An 18,937-nucleotide genomic window follows, 5' to 3' on the forward strand; every position below is an offset into this window, starting at 1 on the left:
GCACAACATGCTGGATCTTGAAATGACCCAGTTATGTATGAGGCAGGAATGCAGCATGGTTATTGATGAGTATTATAACAGCAAGCAATTGATAACTTGGCAGGAGAGAAGCATATGAATCTTCAAAATTAGTTGGGTATTGACTAAGGCTAAGTTAGTTTTGGGATCTGAGAAAGCTTTACTGCTGAGCATCAGGAATCAATGTATCTACTGGTAATTGTAGATATTATAATACTATATTTCCCACTTTTGCTGCTTGCTTTTTGGCCTTGGAGTGTCTCTCTGGGACAATACAAGTACTTTATGATTCATGTGAGTTCGAATTATGCATTTTTGGATTTAGTATGAATTGTAAACTAATGCCTGGTTACATTTAATGCAACCCACAATTCAGTTAATTCAAGGCTAGTGTGTATACAGTTAAGGCAAATGCCTGCACAATTGCATTTGAGGTTTCAGACACTGCTAGTCTTTATGTGCAAAATGGAGAAAAAGATTTCATCAGAGGAAACAAGTACAATTTCAAAAAAATAACAGGCCCATTATTACATTAGAGCAAAAATCTGATGTAATTCAATGACATAAATATGATCATAGCATAAAAGAATAGCTGTAGAACTGTATGAATCTATGGTAGTCTGCTAAATTTAAATTATAAGTATACCCTTTTACCATTTACTGTAATATTTCAGTATATACAAGAAATTATATTGAAAAATTGTCATTGCCTAGCATCAAGCTGGAACCAATTGCAGTATTTCTCATAGAAAATATTCCAATTTTCCACTTTAAATAGGGCAAATTCAAATAATATGACCACTTTATGGAATTCATTAACTGAACTAATTGAGACCCGCTGTCTTTATATAACATACTAAATAAAAAATAACCAACCACACTATTGCGTATGCGTTATGTGAACCACAACAATTGATTGATTTCTGGTTAGAGTAGCATGCAAATTCAGATAATTGGGTTGAGTTACTCTCAGATGACTTAACCATTTTATGAATTATATATACAGATCAGATACAAAGAAATAGCAGTTATCTTCATGGAAATTCTGCAAAAACAAATTCGTATGATCTCGGGTACTTTCATGAATGGATCCAATTTTGCTATAGATGAATGAAATAGTTTTAAATTTGATACCCATATAAGTAGTTTCCTATTGTTTTTTTTTCCCCTGCTACTTTTTCCATTTTCCCAGGATAGAAAATACCTAGGATTTCCTGGGTCCCCATCCTAACCGAAGATTAATTAAATCTGACCCCACTTAGCTTTCTTGGAATCAGCCATGGCCTTCTAAAACGCTACGTTCAATATTGTAGCACACACAAAAAATAAATAAAAAATACATCTGCTTTCTCTCTTTCTATCACCGGCGCGATACTGGTGCCGGCCCTTCCTAAGACTGTCACCGCGACTCGGGTTTCCAGGGTCCTTTCGCGAGCGAGCTGGCAAGGAAAAAAAAAGCAGCCGCCGGTCCGAAAAGCCCGTCGCTCTTTCCGCTTTCGCGTGCAACTTCCCGTAAACCCGCCGTTGGCTCAGTAAGCGCAAGGAAAGAGAGCGTTCGCGCATGCGCATTCGCCCCGGAACCCATGAGCTCAGGCGTCAGAACCCGACGGGATTGCTTTGCTGCCGCACCTCAACGACTGGTACTGTAGTTGGTCCGGTCCCTTTCTCGGAAGCTGCTGCCGCCCAGAGAAGATGAACGTTGGCTGCGATGGGGTTGTAAGAAAACCGGCCTTCGGCGGGCAAGGGGGGTGGAGGGGATAAGTAATTGCCGCTTAACCTTTTCCTGGCGACAGCTGTGATCTCCCGGGCTATTGGCTGCTACAGGCACTTTCCTTTAGACTGCCGGGCTAAAGGGGTCAATTGGATGCTGCTCAGCCCTGTTCCTTCCTTCAGTGGATGGCCGGTTGGTCGTGGTGTTAATCGTTCTCTCCCCACCCCCGCCCCTCCTCTAAGTCTCCAGGCGAGGAGGGAAGAGATCAGCGCCATCAACCAAGACGGAAAGAAATCCAGACAGGTAAAGAAAAAGGAAACCCTAAATTGGTATATATACTGTATATTGTAAGATGCCTTGGGAAAGGATCAGCCCGCAAAAGCTTATGCTACAGGGAAGTTGCTGCTAGAGACTGTAAGCGTCTTTGTGGCAATAGATTAAAAACCTGGAAAAAGAAAAACCCTAAATTGATATTATTCCTCCACCTATTCACAAGGTATACCGTAAGATGCCTTGGGAAAGGATCAGCCCGCAAAAGCTTATGCTACAGTGAAGTTGCTAGTCTGTAAGCGCCTTTATGGTTATAGATTAAGGATCTGTTCCTGGGGAAATGCGCCTTTCATGGTGGGTGGAAGAAGAGAATCACACAATCCCGAAATTGCTAGGATCCTTGGATAAGGTATTCAATAGTCCTTCCTTTTCCAGAGTTAACAACACACCTTTATTTGCTGTTTCCTGAAAGTAGTCCTTGGCAAAGGAATAAGGCACTTCATGTCATCTTGCTCTTAACCCTGTTCACTGGGAGTTGTGTAGGGCAGGAAAATAGCAGTGGAATGTCAAGTTTAACGAGTTTTCTGGATTAGTCGCATATTTATTTGCTGGGATAGTATCCCAATCCTTACTGTTCCTCCCATTTATTCACACATGAGAGAGGGTTGTCAAGATTTAATATTAAATATTAATATTTAATATAATGAATATCTGTAAAAAGGAGCATCAAAAGGATTTCTAAAACTGTCTGATATGAGTGAATTTGTACTTGTACTGTTTATGTCATGACAGATCCTTATTTCTAAAACTAGGACTTGTACAGATATGATATATCTGCTGTCATTGCATTTTTTAAAGAAGTAGTCAATGATAGCATGTTCTAAAAGGTGAATCTATAGACATAATAGAGGAGAGACTGCCTGATGATCCTCTTGGTCGATATTTTTTTGCCTGTTATCACAAAATATTCAGCACGTTTTTATTTTGTCATGAATAGGATTCATATATAATCCAATTTCAATTCCCTGTTCAAAGAACTCTGGAAAACTGAAGATGCTCAGTATAACTCAGAGGAGTATCAACATTATACAGTGTTAAAATCTTCATTTTCTCTCCTTAGGAAAAGGGGGGGGGGAGGTAATATTGATTTGAGAACTGTTTTAACTGTTGATTCTTCATTCTTATGGCTTTTAAATACCTGGATGCATTTATTTTTTAAATAAATAAAAATATTCCAATTCTGTAAATGAATAAATCGTACCCACATTTAATCAGTTCTTTACTCTCTTTCAATTAATTGAAATTAATTGTCTAATGAGGTATTTCTATGTAGTACAGTTTTGGTATTTGACAATGGCTAATGGCCAAATTACCTGATAGTTTAGCAAAGAATTTTCACAATTCTTTAAATGTAAAATGCATTTATGAAACCAACCTTGATAGGGATTTGCAGGATATATAACTGTTGAAGGAATGAGTGATGACCAACCTGCATTCGAAATTAAACATGCTTCTCTGCATTTATAATGAGTGACATAGATTTGACATACTGTGTTATAGTCTTTAATGGAAGGTCTGCTGAAAGTTCCTTTGTGATGTTTGCAGACAAAGAATGACATGGCAGATTTTATCTAGTTTATGGAATAGTCTCCCTGGAAGTATGTGTAACTCTACTTTCTGCAGTTCTGCAAACAGGTCAAAACTGTAGCGTTTCAGTGCAATTTCTATCCCAGCTGATTCACTATGGGAGCCTGTCATCTGGAGTTTTATTTTTGTTTTCTATGTATATATATTTCTTTTAATGCTGGAGTTTCTGAATAGCTATTACTGACTTTTCCTTTTTGTCTGATCTTGAAGATGCCCCCAAAGAAATAGATTAAGAAAAGTGTAATGATATGTAATGCTGTTTAGTATAAACTATGATACTTTGTAGCATTGATACTGTAGCATAATAGCATTTTGTACCGTGGATTGTTATCAGTTGTAACCTGACCAAAATAATAATAATAAGAAGAAAGCTTTGATCTCTAGCACTAAACTCTAATATCAAATAAAAACTTGAAGTTCAATTCTACATATGTTTACTGTGTAATAATTTATATTATGTACATTGGAACTTACTCCAAAATTCATGCTGTGCCACAAATAAATTAAGTGTACAGTTCATTGCATGCATATATTGAATTGACAAATATGTGAACGTGTTATTGTTTCTTCTTTAGTAACTTTAAAACCATACGGAACATTCAATTGATAAGTCACTTGATTTTTTTTTCTTCCCTTTTTTAAATAGTTTATTTCTTCCAGAATGGCTTGTTCTAGAACTTGCTCAGGAGAAAATGGAGAACAGGCCACTTCTCAGAATAACAGTGGTGATAGTGAGAGGCAATGGCAGCAGGAACGCCTCAACAGAGAGGAAGCTTATTATCAATTCATTAATGCGCTTAGTGATGAAGACTACAGATTAATGAGGGATCGCAACCTTCTTGGGACTCCAGGTGACTCTTAGTTTAAAATACTTTACATTGAATGTAATACTGAATTATCTGCAGTTTGATAATTAAAATTAATTCAAATAATACTTTAACTTTTATTTTTAAATTGCACACAAAATTTACAGTATCATAGTAGATAAATGATACCATTTGTTACTTACAGTGGGGCAAAAAAGTATTTAGTCAGCCACCAATTGTGCAAGTTCTCCCACTTAAAAAGATGAGGCCTGTAATTGTCATCAAAAGTAGACCTCAACTATGAGAGACAAAATGAGAAAACAAATCCAGACAATCAGATTGTCTGATTTGGAAAGAATTTATTTGCAAATTATGGTGGAAAATAAGTATTTGGTCACCTACAAACAAGATTTCTGGCTCTCACAGACCTGTAACAACTTCTTTAAGAGGCTCCTCTGTCTTCCACTCATTAGCTGTATTAATGGCACCTGTTTGAACTTGTTATCAGTATAAAAGACACCTGTCCACAACCTCAAACAGTCACACTCCAAACTCCACTATGGTGAAGACCAAAGAGCTGTCGAAGGACACCAGAAACAAAATTGTAGACCTGCACCAGGCTGGGAAGACTGAATCTGCAATAGGCAAGCAGCTTGGTGTGAAGAAATCAACTGTAGGAACAATAATTAGAAAATGGAAGACATACAAGACCACTGATAATCTCCCTCGATCTGGGGCTCCATGCAAGATCTCACCCCGCGGGGTCAAAATTATCACAAGAACAGTGAGCAAAAATCCCAGAACCACACGGGGGGACCTAGTGAATGACCTGCAGAGAGCTGGGACCAACGTAACAAAGGCTACCATCAGTAACACACTACGCCGCCAGGGACTCAGATCCTGCAGTGCCAGACGTGTCCCCCTGCTTAAGCCAGTACATGTCCGGGCCCGTCTGAAGTTTGCTAGAGAGCATTTGGATGATCCAAAAGAGGATTGGGAGAATGTCATATGGTCAGATGAAACCAAAGTAGAACTGTTTGGTAGAAACACAACTTGTCGTGTTTGGAGGAGAGAGAATGCTGAGTTGCATCCAAAGAACACCATACCTACTGTGAAGCATGGGGGTGGCAACATCATGCTTTGGGAGCGTTTCTCTGCAAAGGGACCAGGACGACTGATCCGTGTACAGGAAAGAATGAATGGGGCCATGTATCGTGAGATTTTGAGTGCAAACCTCCTTCCATCAGCAAGGGCATTGAAGATGAAACGTGGCTGGGTCTTTCAGCATGACAATGATCCCAAACACACCGCCCGGGCAACAAAGGAGTGGCTTTGTAAGAAGCATTTCAAGGTCCTGGAGTGGCCTAGCCAGTTTCCAGATCTCAACCCCATAGAAAACCTTTGGAGGGAGTTGAAAGTCCATATTGCCCAGCAACAGCCCCAAAACATCACTCCTCTAGAGGAGATCTGCATGGAGGAATAGGCCAACATACCAGCAACAGTGTGTGCCAACCTTACAGAAAACATTTGACCTCTGTCATAGCCAACAAAGGATATATAACAAAGTATTGAGATGAACTTTTGATATTAACCAAATACTTATTTTCCACCATAATTTGCAAATAAATTCTTTCCAAATCAGACAATGTGATTGTCTGGATTTGTTTTCTCATTTTGTCTCTTATAGTTGAGGTCTACCTACGATGACAATTACAGGCCTCTCTCATCTTTTTAAGTGGGAGAACTTGCACAATTGGTGGCTGACTAAATACTTTTTTGCCCCACTGTATATGCCCTGAATCTTAATGAGAAATAAATTTAATTCTATTTATTTAAATTTTATTTCATTGATTATACTGTTACCAGGATTTTTAAAATATGTATTGCAATTTTTTTTCATTTAATCTTTTCTAATTGATTTTGGATAAAGCTTGCAGAAAGTACATACAAAGTAGAGCAAATACAGTTTCTTAAATCTCAGATAACAGCATTGCATAGAAGAAATACACAATAGTTTGAGGTCACTTAACTTTTTAGGCAAATGACTTATAATTGCAAGGAAAAATTATGAAAGATTTTGTGGTTTATGCATTTTTACCATTCTGGTTTTCCATTTATTTCTTTAAAAAAATCTTCAATTGTAATAGCAACTATTGTTTTGTCTGTTTATGTGCATTCGGATAATAAATAAAATTAACAGCATAAAACAAACTCTTTTAGGGGAAATAACAGCAGATGAGCTGCAGCAACGTTTGCAAAGTGCAAAGGAAAATCAGTCATCCCAATCTGAGCCAGAAAATAGAGAATGGGAAGGTAATACTGCTGGATGTAAACTAAATCTTCCTTCCTTCCTTCCTTCCTTCCTTCCTTCCTTCCTTCCTTCCTTCCTTCCTTCCTTCCTTCCTTCCCTTCCCTTCCCTTCCCTTCCCTTCCCTTCCCTTCCCTTCCCTTCCCTTCCCTTCCCTTCCCTTCCCTTCCTTCCTTCCTGTCGTTTTCTTTTAATTAATATAGTTTTGGAGAAAAATGCAATTTATATATATGCTTTAGAAAAAAAATATTTATTAGACTCATCAGCCAACATACTTCATGAGCTTCTCTGAGGCTAAGGAAGAGGATTATTTGTGGAGAACTGTGAAAGGGAATTAAAGAAAACTAGGGTTGGAATTTTGAAAAAAGTGCTTGTTGGAAAAGGTTTGATACTTTATTTCTAGGGGGAAAGCTGCAAAATATCTATGCTGTTACCATTTGTTTATTCTCCCCCCCCCCCTTATTATTTTTATAAATAACTCAAGGCAACAAACCTACATAATTCTGCTTCCTCCTTTTATTTTCACCACTACAACAACCCTGTGAGGTGAATTGGGCTGAGAGAAAGTGATTGGCTGAAGGTCACCCACCTGATCTTCATGACTAAGGCGGGACTAGAACTCACAATCTTCTGGTTTCTATCTTGGTGCCTTAACCACTAAATCAAAGTACATCTTGGATGTGGCTGGTGAAGGTTTAGATGGAAGGTGAAGACTAACAAGCATACCTTGTTAGAAGGGATAGATATTCTGTGGGGTTTTTTTCCCAGAAGCATTAAGAATGCATGTTAAGAAAAAAAATCATCTGAAATAAATTGTAATTGAAAAATCTAGGGATATTTCAGATCATGTAAATTTTTTATTTTTCTCTTTAACCATCTTATTATGAACTTTGCTTATTATGGGATGGGATACCATTTTGTATTCTTTCTTTTTATACATTGGACCAAGTTAAAAACTTTAGAGAGTACTTTAGTCAGTTAATTGACATGAAATTTTACAAACAACTCTTACTAATTTTGGGGAAAAAAACTTATTCAAAACATTGTTGATAATATAGAATATATGCCTATAATCTCTATCCTATTTTGGGTAATTGACATAGCTCATGTATTACAGTATTGAAAGCAATTACTGGATTTTGACATGAAAATAGAAATTGTATTTAGCTCTCTGTGGTAAAATAGTATAGTACAGAAAAGAACAGTATATTGGATTACACTTCATATTATTTCTGTAAGGAGCATGTATTTATATTATCAAGTGACACTCATACTTAATTGCCTTATCTAAATGAAATCAAACCAAAACTCCTAAAAATGTATTTCTTTAATTACTCACAGATTCAGAGACGCTTGGGGAAAACATAACCAGCAACTCTTTGCTTGAGTGGCTGAACACATTTCATCATACAGGAAATTCCACCCATAGTGGCCAGAGTGGAAACCAGAGTTGGAGAGCTGTAAGCCAGGCAAACCCAAGTAGTGGAGAATTCCGATTTAGTCTTGAAATAAATATAAACCACGAACAGAACAATGATATTACTCCTGGGGAACAACTGAATGAGCTCTTACATGGCCATTCCAGTAGAATGCATACGGAAAATAGACCAGTAATTGCAAATAGCCCAGTAGCCAGCCGAACTAGGAGCAGGACATTAGCTAATTCTGTTGGCCATGGATTTGTCTCATCAGGAATTGGAAACGCTAGTGGTTTGCTGACTCAGAATGCTGAAGAAAATTCTCGATTCTTCTCTGGTAGACTTGGAGCTAGAAGTTCGGCAAGTTCAACACCTAACAGCCTTTTAGACGACAATGAACACAACATCATTAGACAAAGGAGAACACAGAGAGTGACTCCAGTAAGATATCACAGAGGGAGAGCTAGAACTCGAAGAAATTCAAGGCAAAGAACGGAGGTTTTAAGATTAAGATCAACTTTTAGAGGCCAATTCCAATCTCTTTTGGAAAATGGGCAACCAGTCAATATACAACAAATACATGCAGGAGCTAATAGGGCGCACACAACCCAACCTTCTACAGAACAAACTGAAGAACAAGCATCATCACTGGGTGTAACTCTGGAAGAGGAAGAATCTGTAAGAGCCGCAGCTGCATCTAGAAGGCATCCTAGTATTACATTAGATCTTCAGGTGAGGAGAATTCGTCCCAGAGAAAATAGAGACCGTGACAGTATTGCTTCTAGAACTCGTTCAAGAGCAGGCATGGCAGACAACTTGGTGACTCTCGAAAGTGATAACGAAGGATTTATTCAGAACGTTTCACGGTCTGAATATGCAGGAATACGGACATACGTTAACACTATACGGATACCTCTTCATAGGGCATCAGATACTGGACTTGGTGAATCTTCATCAGTGGCTGTCCGATCAATTTTAAGGCAAATTATGACTGGATTTGGAGAGCTAAGCTCCTTAATGGATACAGAAACAGGTTCTGAAACTCAGAGGAATAGTCAGCACTTGTCGGAAGTTCAGCCCCCAGTGCCTAACTTGGACACTTTAAATAATATTGATGTATTTAATACAACTTCGCCTGGGGATAGATTAACTGAACAGGGTAGCAGGGAAAGGCAGGGAGAAACAAATTCTATCCAAGACCATCAAAATAATAATGCCCCAAATAGCAGAGCTTCATTTGTTGAAAATGGAACACTTCCCATCCTTCGCCTTGTACCTTACCTTTTATTAGAAGAAGATTCCAGTGACAACTTGAGAGGGTTGACCAAAGACCAGATTGATAATCTTTCTACCCGGAATTATGAGAATCCCCATTCAGAAGATGATGAAATAAGTAAGATGTGTAGCGTGTGCATTAATGAATATGTTGTAGGAAACAAGCTAAGGCAATTACCATGCATGCATGAATTCCATTTTCATTGTATTGATCGGTGGCTTTCTGAAAATTCCACTTGCCCAATTTGTCGGCAACCTGTAGTAACTTAATATAGCAGGCAGTAGATGAATCATCAAATCCAGAGGCCTCTTTTTTTTTTTATTTTACTGACTTTGAATAATAAGAGAGGATGTTTTAGATATGTTTAAAGTAGGAGAAAGGAGCCTAACTTTCCAAGTACAGATATAAGAGGTATAAGAGTAAATATTCAAATGACCTTAATGAAATTATATTTTTCTATATAATTTTGTTATGCATAGCACTTGTGTAATTCGGGAGCTTATGTTATTAATAACATACTTTTTATTGAGATTTCCATTTGTTTTCTGCAGTTATAAAGTAATGTTATTATTCTATAAACAATCCCCCTTTTAAGTTGCCAAAGAACGAACATTGGGGCACCTGGCAAAAAGATACTTGCTATTTGAAGTGCTTTTCATATACAATGTATATTTTTATGGACTACACATGGCACATTTGGCTTTATTTAAATGTTTTTTAGAAGTTTTGCATGCTTTTTATACAGTCTCTCATTGACCCATTAAGGTTTAAATCTTAAGATCAACTAAAATTTAATTCACTCAACTGATTTGGACAGTCCATATTTTAGCATATACAGCCATGATTGCTAATCCATACTCACCACTTCTGTGGTCATTTCAGAACATTCTAGAAAGGAAAGCGTACATTTAATATGGCTGTGCAGCGTTTTGGATACGAAAAGGAAAATGATGCTTTGGAATGTTGCAGGAATGCTCATGTTGGCCCTTGGCAACTTCTTGAAAGCGTGGTGTCTTTTCTTTGGTCATACACCCATCTTCATTCCAGATTAGCATAATCCCAGTTTAGCCTTGGGAAAGAGGCTTTAGTTAAATGAGTTGTCAAAAGATGATTGATACCCAAGCGCAGCACTGCATTCCTTTCAAATCCAAAGCACTGCACACCCAACATATTTAATGCGTTTGACACATATGAAGACAGACTAATTTTAAAAGAATTTTAATTTGTACATGAACAAGGGCAATGATCATACTTCCTTAACACCATGCATGGTTCCTTTTTTTTTTTTAATAAGCAATACTATCAGTTTGCTGTGAACAAAAAGCATGTAATTATTGTTATCTTAAAATGGAGAACTTCCAGAGGATTTTGTTGTTAAGAGAAAATGTATGTTTACTGTAAGATACCAGAAACATCTGTATGCTTGGGTTGAAGGCATATTATACCAATATCTGATAAAGAAATAAAACTACAAAAATGGAAAACTTGTGAATCATTTATGTCATCTAAAATATGAGTGACAAAATTGATGTACTGCTTGTTTCTTTCTTGCAGCTAGTTGAACCTGTTGAGCTTGGTTTGTAGTAAATAGCTTAAGGACAGGTGTATATCAATTAGTTTTAGAATGTCATGTATGTTGTTTCCCCATAGAATAGGGTGAACAGTCTAGGAAGCCAGAACATTTCCTCAAATAATTTTTCTCTTGCAGTAGTGCATACAGTATCCTTTTTGATCACAGTAAACATGGGCCAGCAGTCCACTTCAGATGTTAAAATGATAAATAGCAATAGCATTTAGACTTACAGTTGGAAGAAAAAGTATGTGAACCCCTTGGGATTACATGGAGTTTTGCATGAATTGGTCATAAAACTTGATGAAGCTCTGAACTTCATCTAAGTCACAACAATAGAAAAACACAGTCTGCTTAAAATAATACTACACAAACATTAGATGTTGCCGGGGTTTAATTGAACATAACATGTAAACATTCACAGTGCAGGAAGGAAAAAGTATGTGAACCTTTGGACTTAATAACTGGTTGACCCTCCTTTGGCAGCAATAACCTCAACCAAACGTTTCCTGTAGTTGCAGATCAGACCTGCACAACGATCTGGAGTAATTTTGGACCACTCCTCTTCACAAAACTGTTTCAGTGTAGCAATATTCTTGGGATGTCTAGTATGAATTGTTCTCTTAAGGTCATGCCACAGCATTTCAAACGGGCTGAGGTCAGGACTCTGACTGGGCCACTCCAGAAGGCGTATTCTGTGCTGTTGAAGCCATTTTTTTGTTGAATTACTTGTATGCTTTGGGTCATTGTCCTGTTGCATCACCCATCCTCTGCGGAGCTTCAGTTGGCGGACAGATGGTCGTACGTTTTCCTGCAAAATGTCTTGATAAACTCTGGAATTCATTTTCCCATCAATGACAACAATCCGTCCAGGCCCTGAGGCAGCAAAGCAGCCCCAAACCATGATGCTCCCTCCGCCATGTTTTACAGTGGGGATGAGGTTTTGATGTTGGTGTGCTGTGCCTTTTTTTCTCCACACATAGTGTTGTGTATTCTTCCCAAACAACTCAATTTTGGTTTCATCTGTCCACAATATATTTTGCCAGTAGTGCTGTGGAACATCCAGGTGCTCTTTTGCAAACTTCAAACGTGCCGCAATATTTTTTTTGGACAGCAATGGCTTCCTCCGTGGTGTCCTCCCATGTACTCCATTCTTGTTTAATGTTTTCCTTATTGTAGATGTGTCAACAAAAATGTTAGCATGTGCCAGAGATTTCTATAGGTCTTTAGCTGACACTCTAGGATTCTTCTTACCTCATGAAGCATTCTGCGCTGTGCTCTTGCAGTCATTTTTACAGGACGACCATGCCTAGGGAGAGTAGCAACAGTGCTAAACTTTCTCCATTTGTAGACAGTCTGTCTTACCGTGAACACATGAACATCAAGGCTTTTGGAGATACTTTTGTAACCCTTTCCAGCTTCATGCAAGTCAACAATTCTTGATCGTAGGTCTTCTGAGAGCTCTTTTCTGCGAGGAATGGTTCACATCAGACATTGCTTCTTGAAATCAGTAAACCCAGAACAGGTGTGTGTTTTTAAAGGGCAGGACAGCTGTCAGCAACATATCCAATATTATCACACTGATTGGAGTCAAGTTTGGCTCACTCCTGGCTCCAATTAGCTCTTGGAGAAGTCATTAGGCTAGGGGCTCACATACTTTTTCCTCCCTGCACTGTGAATGTTTACATGTTATGTTCAATTAAACCATGGCGACATCTAATGTTTGTGTAGTATTATTTTAAGCAGACTGTGTTTTTCTATTGTTGTGACTTAGATGAAGTTCAGAGCACATTTTATGACCAATCATGCAAAACTCCACATAATGCCAAGGGGTTCACATACTTTTTCTTGCAACTGTATATACTACTTCATAGTGCTTTACACTATGGGTGGATCACAGATGGTCTTTCCTTTTTCTCTCCTTTCTTATATCTCCAACAAAAATAATGCTCAGTGAGTCCCATTTTATTGTTTCCTCAATTAAAAAAAACCAGCCTAAACAAATGTTTCCTGTTTTTTATCTATACTGACCTCTAGTGTTTTCAACAAACAACTGAGCATTAAATCTGAATCCAAAGTAGAACACAGAAATCTATATAGGTAGACCCCGAATTAGAACCAGAATTGAGCCTGGTATTTTGGTTTTAAGTCATTGCGGTTGTTGAGTGTGTAACCTGACTCAATTTTACAATCGTTTTTACAATGTTATTAAGCGAGTCACTGGTTCTTAAGCAAATTACATGGTTGCTAGGTACTACTGTTAAATGAATCCAACATATCCAGTGGGCATTATTTTTTTTTTGTTATCTAATACAAAACATCAAAAAAATTGCAAATTGCAGTCACACAATCATGATTGCCAAGTGTTCACGGGATGTTTGTGCAGTAATCATAACATCAACTATGGGTCATAAGTAGCTTTTAGCTACTGGTCATTAAGCAAGGAGTACTTGTATGTGTTTTGCGTGTGTGTTTCTGTGTGATCACATTCTCTCAAGCAAGAAGGAATCAAACAAGTAGAATTCTTTTGAGGGAAAGGAATTAGGAAAATTCCTTTTGGGAGAAGATGTGAAAGGCAAAGTTTGCTGTTAAGAGTCAAGAATTCATGGATAGATAGGCTTCCTTTTTTTCTGCCAATCTAGATGAGATTCCATAATTGATTGATTAGATGCCATCAAGTCACCTTTGACTCCTAACAGCTGCATAGATTCCCAACCTGTTCTTTCAATCTATCTCTCCCCCCCCACACACCAATGGTGCACTCATTACCACTGTAACAGAGCCCAATGATCTTGTTGCCTTCCACCTTTCCAGCATTAGAGCCTTTTTCAAATAGCTGGGTCTTCAAATAATATGTCTGAAGTAGGTTAATTTGAACCTTAAGTGAGAATTCTGGATTCACTTGTTTGATGATCCATAGCAATAGCACTTAGACTTACTATATGTACCGCTTCATAGTACTTTACAGCCCTCTCTAAGCGGTTTACACAATCAGGATATTGCCCCCAACAATCTGGGTCCTCATTTTACCCACCTCGGAGGGATGGAAGGCTGAGTCAACCTTGAGCCTGGTGAGGTTCGATCTGCCAAACTGCTGGCAGCTGGTGATCAGCAGAAGTAGCCTGCAGTACTGCACTCTAACCACTGCGCCACCACGGCTCATACAGATCCATCAGTTTGCTTTCTTGGCTATTTGTTTGTTTGTTTGATTTATATGCCGCCCTTCTCCGGAGACTCAGGGCGGCTTACAATGCTTTTAAGCAATAGCCTTCATACTTTTGTATATACCTGCTTAGTAGGGCTTTTGCCTCCACCCCAAGCGGTGTTCTATTTTATATAAAGTCAGCTTATTGCCCCCACAAACCGGGTCCTCATTTTACCTACCTCGGAAGGATGGAAGGCTGAGTCAACCTTGAGCCTGATGAGAATTGAACTCGCAGTAATTGCAGGCAGCTGGCAGCTAAAAACTACTTTAATAGTAGTTTAGTGCACTGCACCACCAGGCTCCTGGTATTCACAGAAGTTTTCTAAAATCCACAGGTGTCAGTTTCCTTCCTATCCTGCTTTTCTAAAGTCCAACTTTAGCTGTCAAAGGGAATATCATGGTGTGTCCATTTCTGATCTTTCTATGTATAGACATATTACAGCATATGAGCATCTTTTCCAAGGCCTTCATGGTTGCTAGTCTGCAGCTTGTTTACAAAAACCAAAACCAGAACTTAATTCCACTTTTTCTCTCAGCATTGTGTTAAAGGGCTTTTTTGGGGAGGAGGGGGAAATCTGATACCTATGTTTAAGATTTAAAGCATCTAGATAATTAAAAAAAACCTCTTAAGTAACTTCTTAGAGCAGGGCTCTCCAACTTTGGCAACTTTAAGACTTGTGGACTTCAACTCCCAGAGTTCCTCAGCCAGCTTTGCTCAGCCAGTTTTGGGAGTTGAAGTCCACAAGTCTTAAAGTTGCCAAGGTTGGAGACCCCTGTCTTAGAGCATCTGCAAATGGGCACACATAGACATATATAAGAGTTACAATAGGAAGGGACTGGGGAAGAAGAGTTCTTCCATAGTCTACACAAGATGCTGTTGGTGAAAGGTTGACCAGCTAAGCAGAGCCCTAAGAAACCAAGAACAAAGAATGGAGGAGGATCATTGGTCATCTTCAGTGGATTGGGAAGACAGATTTTTTTTCTTTTTGGAAAAGAACCAAATCAGTGCCAGAAAAATGCCTAACAAAGCAATCCTCCTTTAAAAAAAGCGCTTCAGAGGCTAGCTGGGTTTTTCATGGAAGATTGAACTATTGAAAAGTGGGGATTGAACTTCCCCACTTTTGACTAGTCCAAGACTTTTCTTCCTTGGAAATATAAGCTGGTTAAAGAGGGAATAGCTTTATTATAGAATTGCAAAAAGCCTGCAATTAAGCAACTGGGGGAGAAGGGAGGAGGTGAAAACTCTGTACATTTGACACAGAAGAAGCTAAGGAATGTTTAGACAGAGGTGTGATAAATACATGCTGGATATTTTTTTTTTGTTAAATTTCAATATTCACATGTGCACCCTGTACTCAGAACAGGAACAAGACAGTATATACTATATATACACAAGCACTTTCTGTTCTTCATTGTAATCCTTTGTAAACAGTAATAAATGTCAACTGTGATGAACATCACACCCTGTGTGTCTGGACTGGTTTCTTGTCCTTACACACCCTCAACGGACAGATGAAAATCCTCTCCCTTTCATCTCATCCACCAAATCTGTACGTTTTTAACAAGAAGTTTTTTTCCCTTTTCTGAATTTTTTTCTTTTTTGTTCCAGATATACAATTGCTTTACAATTCTCATTTGAACTGTTACAAATTTGGTCATCTTAATGACTGCAGATGACTTGTTTTTGTTCTTTATCATTTATGTTATGAACAGTAGCATTTGTTGCTGCAATTACTGTATAAACTGGATGAGTATGCTATGAGTATTGGAAATATATAAGTTATTAGCGAAGAACATTGCTTTTGAATGGTTGCAGTTTAAATTTAGACAAACAGGTTTTTAACTAGAGTAAGCTAAGACAGGATTCAACAGAAATGTTGTATAAATTGATCTTTGGGGCACCAATAAAATATTTTGGGGAGGGAATGTAGTTGCTGCCAGTATAATGTATTTATTCCTTTATTTTTCTTAAAGCATGTTTATTGCATACTTGTGATAAAACTCTAAAAGCAGTTGAAAGTTCAAGTTAAAAAAGCAGACCGTCCTTTGGATGTCTCAGATTATCTAAAGGCATGGCATTAAAATACCAAAAGGAATATAAGGCAGATTGGAAGAAATAAGAAAATTTAGGCACAAATGTTTACAGTTCCAATTCTTCTAAAGACTAGATGTGATAGAAAGAGCTCCGGATTCTTGATGGAATGGCTAGGGACAAAAGTGGTTACCCAGTAACAAGAACAAAGCTGAGCCAGTATGATGGAACTGTTCTGCTTCCCTTCCTTTTCTTTATTGCAGGCAATGGATTAGCTATTGTTGTTCCCAGCGCTCTTTGTCAACTCCTCTTTATTTGAAGGAAGGGTATGCTAGACACATTATAAATAATACATAATATTGAGATACGGTGATATTCATTTCATAATAGAGTTAATAATCTACGATGTGGACTTTGAACAAATCATTATTTCAAACACATCATTACTTCAGTGGAAGAACCGTAGGCTCAGTAGAAGGATAAACAACTTCAAGATACTATATAGCTAGTATTTAAAATAATGAGCTACTAAATCATGTTTCCTTTGTTCCATTTCTGAATCAGAGATCTTCTTCACTGCATAGTTCATCTTGAATGATTAATTGTGCTGGTTTTTTTGTAGTTTTACAAATGCAATATGCTTCTGCATACCTTTTAGGGAGTACAGCTTTTTTTATCATACTTTGCAGAAAATTTTGGGATTTAAATCCCAGCATTTGAAGAGTGGTGAGGAAAGCGATACTAGCGTATGACATTACTATATCAATAGCCATAAAACAGTTAAAAGAATATAAAAAAGTGGATGAGAAAGGTAATAGAATTACCAATTTGCTGCACCCAATATACTAGATCAGTTGAAAGATTTTCTTAAATGCCAAAGAATTTCACATTTATGGCATCTTTCTATGACTTCTAGGAGTTATCAGAGTTTTCTCCTAATACTTTTAAAAATTTCAGTTAAAAACCAAATCTTGCATGTTGAAGAACTTTGCCCGAGATTTTACATCAAAACGCCTTAATTGGGTACCAAAACAGTTTATTTAATTTTATTTTTCTTAGACAATTGTCTCTTCTTCTTTGCCAGTGGGGAATAGTCAGTCTTGGAAAGTTCTAAAAAATAGGCTTGGGACCGAAGAGACTCATTGATTTTAGGCCCAGCCCAACCCTACACCATGACTCCAATACCTTTAATATTTAAACCTGCTTCAGAATTGTTCTTCATTTATTCCATGAGATTAACTAATACTGGAGGAACTTGCTTTTTTCTGACAAAAACAAAACCTGCGGAATTGAAAATAGTGATTTTCCGACTTCCCTCCTGTTGGTCTGCAGCCAGCAAAGCTTTAGGACATGTTTAAGAACTCTTAACAAGACTATTGGATGGTTCTGCTTACCACCACATTGCTTAAAATGCTTTTTTAAAAAAAGTATTCTCACAGTTACGAATGGAAAGCAGCAGAACAAACATTACTGAAAATCAAACCTTTAACCACCTCCTCCAGAAAATCTGAGTTTTCTGCCAGTCATGCCTATAATATTTATTGTGTTTAGCCCTTAAAAAATTATGATTGTTGATTGCCTATCAAAAGTGTTTTGGAGATATAAAAAGTATGTGATATCCGCTTTGGAACAAAAATAAGTAGCACATATTGGATCCAGCTCCACAACATTTAGAATTTGGGTTCTTTTATAAAATTCAATGAACATTAACATTAATCAGTGGGAAGATTAACATATTTGTCACATGGAGGGGATCATTTTTTAACAATTCCCTTGTCCTCTGTAGCTTTTGCACTGTGGCACCAACCACTAAACAGTGCACCAACAGAGTAAACTGACTCCTCACCCATCACTGGCCTCTTTGTTATCTTCAGCAGCATTTATTGCCTGCCCCTTGGTATGCTACTAATGGTAGTAAGTGTACCCCCCAGAAAGCCATCATCAGTGTTGGAGGGTAACCAAGGTATCAAATGATGTTGCATGTAGCATGACAATATCATGCAAATAACACAAGTAATTCATGCATCATTATGGTTTCTATCAGATATCTATGTCTATCTTCATAAAAATTATTAACAAATGAATCCTTGTGACGTGTTATTGTGAAAATAGGTTCTCATGTTTACAAAAGTAAATAATTTAATACTCCACCAGGTTGTTATGGTAGTAAGACTAAGACCAAAAGAGAATCACTTATATTGGTTTATATAGAGAAGGTTGGGGAAAGAAACATAATAAATCTGAATACTGATTGTATAAATAGAACTTGCATAGCTGCTGGAAATCTCTTATGATACTTTTCAGGTTTTCTACAAGTGGTAGATTTTACTTATCAGAAGTTTTTAAATTCCTGTGTGGCTATTAAACAGGTTACAGTTCAGCCTACTCTGGAGGCACTGACAAATGTTCTACTTCCAATATCAATATACTGCCTCTATTTCCTATCTCAGAGGTCAGCAACCTGCAGCTCTGGAGTCGCATGTGGCTCTTTCACCCCTCTGCTGTGGCTCCCCGTCACTCAAAATATGCGGCACAACCGCCAATGTGTAACACCCTCTGGCACGCGATTTAAGCTTTTCAACCCCCAGAAGGCCAACCGTGGATAAATGCAAGAAAATAAAAGTTTCAGAAGAAAACAGACCATTTAATTCAACTATATATGCTAGTTTTGTGGCC

General features: G+C 37.8%; 1 protein-coding gene across 1 annotated transcript; it reads left to right on the forward strand.

Moving 5' to 3' along the window:
* Window positions 1-1,687: 1,687 nt before the first annotated feature.
* RNF6 (ring finger protein 6) lies at window positions 1,688-10,871 on the forward strand. Its single transcript, XM_070943895.1, has 4 exons — window positions 1,688-2,032; window positions 4,293-4,497; window positions 6,673-6,765; window positions 8,102-10,871. The coding sequence occupies exons 1-4, from the start codon at window positions 1,883-1,885 to the stop codon at window positions 9,721-9,723; spliced, it is 2,070 nt and encodes a 689-aa protein (XP_070799996.1). The 5' UTR covers window positions 1,688-1,882; the 3' UTR covers window positions 9,724-10,871.
* The last annotated feature ends 8,066 nt before the right edge of the window (window positions 10,872-18,937 follow it).

Source organism: Pituophis catenifer, unplaced genomic scaffold, assembly GCF_029215685.1.
Source record: "Pituophis catenifer annectens isolate HBS135680 unplaced genomic scaffold, rPitCat1.0.hap2 SCAF_4, whole genome shotgun sequence".
NCBI lineage: Eukaryota > Metazoa > Chordata > Lepidosauria > Squamata > Colubridae > Pituophis > Pituophis catenifer.

Excerpts from the sequence above, each read along its gene's own strand:
- RNF6 (XM_070943895.1), top strand. The coding sequence starts at position 1,883 with ATGCTGCTCAGCCCTGTTCCTTCCTTCAGTGGATGGCCGGTTGGTCGT. Across the intron at positions 2,033-4,292 it reads ACGGAAAGAAATCCAGACAG|TTTATTTCTTCCAGAATGGC; the intron begins GTAAAGAAAAAG and ends TTTTTTAAATAG. Across the intron at positions 6,766-8,101 it reads AGAAAATAGAGAATGGGAAG|ATTCAGAGACGCTTGGGGAA; the intron begins GTAATACTGCTG and ends AATTACTCACAG.